At 43.9% G+C, this 5,000-nt stretch overlaps 1 protein-coding gene across 1 annotated transcript in view; it reads right to left on the bottom strand.

Annotated features, from left to right (window-relative positions):
- LOC145418169 (uncharacterized) overlaps positions 1-5,000 on the bottom strand; it is a 70,226-nt gene that overhangs the window by 35,408 nt on the left and 29,818 nt on the right. Inside the window, exon 2 of the mRNA XM_080286690.1 lies at positions 4,093-4,285. Coding sequence (XP_080142816.1) covers positions 4,093-4,285 — 193 coding nt within the window. The remainder of the gene's footprint in view (positions 1-4,092; positions 4,286-5,000) is intronic.

The following is a 5,000-nucleotide window of genomic DNA, read 5'->3' as shown; positions in this document are numbered from 1 at the left end:
GAGAAGGACATAGAAGAGTGGTGGAAGAGTGTAGAGGAAGAGGAGAGGGGGATGAGAAGGGGTATTGAATGGAAGAGGAATGACTGAAGTGAAAGACAGGGGGTTGAGAGAGGAAGGAGAAGGATGGCGATGGGAAAGAGAAAGGGTGGAGAGGGATGGAGAGGGGGAATAAAAGAAGTAAAAAGCAGGATGTGAAGAATGGAGAGGAGGAGAAGAACAGAGACGGGAAAGACAGGTGGAGAAGGGGGGAGGGAGTGAGGGAGGAGAGGGATGGAGAGAGAGCGGAGAGGTTGGAAAGTCCTTGGGAGGGATTAAGGCAGCTGTGGTAATGTCAGGAAGAGGCTTAGGAATATTGTGAGTGATGCGTGTGCGTGCTGAACTTCACTGAGAGCTTGCGTATTGATGTGGAAGCCAGGCGCTGTGCACCTGACACAGAATAAAAATGCTCTCTCTCTCTCTCTCTAGATATAGATATAGATATAGATATAGATAGATTGATAGATAAAGATATAGATATATAGATAGATAGATAGATAGTATTTACTATTGTTTTTGGATATGTTGTGTCCCAACACTTTTTATGACATTATTAATATCCTAATTTGTTGTGTATATAATTACACACTAGCAACTTACGAGTGGACGCTGATGTATTTAACCGCATACTTTCTACATAGGTCAGTTGACTCCATCCCAACATTAAGGTCAGACTAACTGCTTGGCCAGGGATTGTGATGCATACAAGTTTTATCGTTTTTATTTATTTGTTTATTTTGAGAGAGAGAGAGAGAGAGAGAGAGAGAGAGAGAGAGAGAGAGAGAGAGAGAGAGAGAGAGAGAGAGAGAGAGAGAGAGAGAGAGAGAGAGAGAGAGAGGTGATAAGGTTTGGTAAGGGCTGGGAAGTGCTAAAAATGGGTTGATAAGAGCTATGGAGGAGGTAAGGGCTGATAAGGACTGAAAGGGGGCTGGGAAGGGCTAAGAAAAGACTAAAAGGAGTGCTAAGGCCAAGTGGAAGGTGATGATGACGATGATGATGATGATGATGATGATGATGATGATGATGATGGTTAGAATTAATGGCAGTGTTTGGGAGCTGTTGAAGGTAAAATATAAAATGGAATATTATGCAAGTTACTCATGATAAAGGTTTATAAATATAACCTAGATTCCTGGTAGCGCAAACACTCAGGGTAGCCATTAAAAGATAACGAGTGGGTCTGGAAGAAAATACCATTAACTGATAACGCAGAGAGAGTGAGAGAGAGAGAGAGAGAGAGAGAGAGAGAGAGAGAGAGAGAGAGAGAGAGAGAGAGAGAGAGAGAGAGAGAGAGAGGGAGAGGGAGGGGGGGGGTTAAGGGTCGCATTGTTAGAAAGAAGAAGCTGCCCTAGGGAATGCAGGATGGTCTCCAATCATCTATGGGAAACTGATGCAGTTCTGCGTGAATTGCCGTGATAATCGATGAACATAAAAGCTCATAGAAACTTTAAATTTGTCTTTATGTGGACTGGACTTTCACCGTATAAAATCCTTTGAAGGGAAAAAAAGAAAAAAAAAGAAAGAAAAATGTCAAGGGCTCATTGACCATGAAAAATTTCTATCAAGTTTTAAACGAACTGTTGAAAAAAATAAAGGAATGACACCAAACTGAAAAGTGTTTTGAAGAAGGAAGAAGGAAAGAAAAAACTGAGCGAATACAATATACTTCCATACTATTAGAAAGATATAAATTATATACAGGAGAATAATAAGGTTCTGTTGAGTTCCCGGGTCTGTCGAGTCAAGCAGAATCATCTACCACAGGCAAGCAACCGCCCCTGCAGGATCATCCCGTACAATCAACCAATGTTCCCTTACGGTGGACAGCAACCCCAACAGCGAGTCGCGTGAGTGTGGAGGTGTGATTCCCGGAGTTAAGCCGGATTTGCGTTTCTCCACCAAATTAACAGGGGTACCATAATTATATCCACATAACCCCGTTGTATGGTTATATGATTACCACCCAGCGTTGTAAATGGTTACGTGGGTTGCAGGAAACCATTAAATACGTTACTCACTGTAGAGTCGCCTGTAGTTAAAAGAGTAATAATCCGCGACAGGAAGAATGGGAGAAATTGGAGAGGGGGGGGGAGACATTAACAAAAAATAATGATAAAGGTGAAGGAAAAAGGCAGAACTATATCCAATGAGTGGATGATGGTCGCCATCACCTACCGTTGATACTGCGTAGTAGGCAAAATAAATCACTAAGAAAGAGGTGTATGGAAGCCTCTCTAACGGAAGAGAGGACGGACACAATGAACTGATAACACGAGGAAGAATGCTGAACATAATGAAGGTATGAGTAGCCTGAGAGAAGAGGCCTAAATGATAACAGATGCTGAGCGATATAGGGTCATATTGTAAGTGGCTGGAGATTTCGTAACATTTCTTCCTTAGCGATTTCCTTTAAACATTGCACCTCAGTAATTTCGTGTACATGTAAACTATGTCCATGTGGATACGATGTAAACAGCATACAAGAAAATGTTAAGGTGTAATTACATTAAATAAGTCGCTAAGGAAGAGGTGCTACAAAGCCTCTCATCCCACCTTAAATATGGGTCCAGGAAAAAAAGTCACTGTCAACACCTTCCCTCGATGACATTTTACTCTTTAATTTTGTCACAACCTGGATATTTTATTACATTTGAAGAGGACGTCTGGCCGTGAAGGGGTTACGAAGACTTTATCTAACCCTTCCATCTCAGGAAGTCTCTACTAAGGTAAATAAAAGCTTGAACAAGTAGCGATAATAAAATGTTAATCACTGTACTCAAGGAGCTAAAGAGCTATGAGAAATTACAATAAAGATTAGGAGAGGTGACAGGGGCTATCAGAGAACTAATTAAGGGCGAATAGTTTTTTTTTTTCCCCAAAGTATTAACTAAAGATTCGAAGCTTGCCAAAAAAAATTCTATCCAGGAAAAACCGAGCACAAGAGAGCCAAGTTTAAGAGATAATCCCTTCGAGATGACTGGATCCATTGCATTTAAGACTCGAGATCATAGGCAAAGGGAAGTATAGACTGAGGAAGATAGTTCAATATACAGAACTACAAAACGAACATGAAAAGAAAAAAAAAGAAAAAAAAAGCACAACAATAAAACACAGGAAAAGCACACACACACACACACACACACACACACACACACACACACACACACACACACACACACACACACACACACACACACACACACACACACACACACACACACACACACACACACACACACACACACACACACACACACACACACACACACACACACACACACACACACACACACACACACACACACACACACACACACACACACACACACACACACACACACACACACACACACACACACACACACACACACACACACACACACACACACACACACACACACACACACACACACACACACACACACACACACACACACACACACACACACACACACACACACACACACACACACACACACACACACACACACACACACACACACACACACACACACACACACACACACACACACACACACACACACACACACACACACACACACACACACACACACACACACACACACACACACACACACACACACACACACACACACACACACACACACACACACACACACACACACACACACACACACACACACACACACACACACACACACACACACACACACACACACACACACACACACACACACACACACACACACACACACACACACACACACACACACACACACACACACACACACACACACACACACACACACACACACACACACACACACACACACACACACACACACACACACACACACACACACACACACACACACACACACACACACACACACACACACACACACACACACACACACACACACACACACACACACACACACACACACACACACACACACACACACACACACACACACACACACACACACACACACACACACACACACACACACACACACACACACACACACACACACACACACACACACACACACACAAGCTCTAAATACTCACTGGAAGCTACAAGGCTGGGGTCCTGCTCCCGGCCACAGCAGAATCTGCTGCCTCTCCTCATCCGCCTTCCTTCTTCCCGCCCAACGTCTGGCAACCCACACCACGCCCACCAGCACCACCACGCCCACAGCACCAAGCCCACACGCCAGCCACACCCACCCTGCGCCACCCAACGCAGCATCGCCCACCATGTCTGTTAAGAGAGAGAGCGAGAGGATATGGATTAGTGTTCATTGACCTTAACTATTTTTTCAGCATATCCCGCTGAAAAAAGACAGTGCTACGGCTCGACGTCCTTTACAAAGCACTTCATCGTGACCAGCACCATACGCTTGTCTTAATCTGCCGCCACAACTCAGCACTCTAAATGGAGAAATGGACCTTCAAGCCAAGTTAGCATGAAAAGAGCACAGGAATCGCTGGGACATTTTCTTGGGATGGTTTCAGTCCACAGAGAACGGTCTCCTATGTATCAGAAAAAAGCCAGACAATTGACGTACACTGATGAAAGGGAAAAAAAATAGATTCGAAAAAGAAAGAAAATGATGATGATAATGATGATGATGATGATGATGATGATGATGATGATGATGATGATGAGAAGAAGAAGAGGAAGAGGATGAGGAAATAGTGGAACAGAAGCAGTAGGAGGACGAGGAGGAAAAGGAAGAGACATAATAGGGAGGAAAGAGGAGAGGATAAATAGGAGCTAAAAATAGAAGAGGTACGTGCTTGAGAGAGAGAGAGGGAGAGAGAGAGAGAGAGAGAGAGAGTCGGGGAATGAGGGGCAGGAAATGAAGGAGGAAGGAGATTGGATAACAAGGAGAGGCTGAAAGGCAGAGAGAGAGAGAGAGAGAGAGAGAGAGAGAGAGAGAGAGAGAGAGAGAGAGAGAGAGAGAGAGAGAGAG

Source organism: Coenobita brevimanus, chromosome 112 (assembly GCF_032717465.1).
Source record: "Coenobita brevimanus isolate Jiangsu-jjx chromosome 112, ASM3271746v2, whole genome shotgun sequence".
NCBI lineage: Eukaryota > Metazoa > Arthropoda > Malacostraca > Decapoda > Coenobitidae > Coenobita > Coenobita brevimanus.
This window is presented reverse-complemented; position numbering and strand designations above follow the sequence as displayed.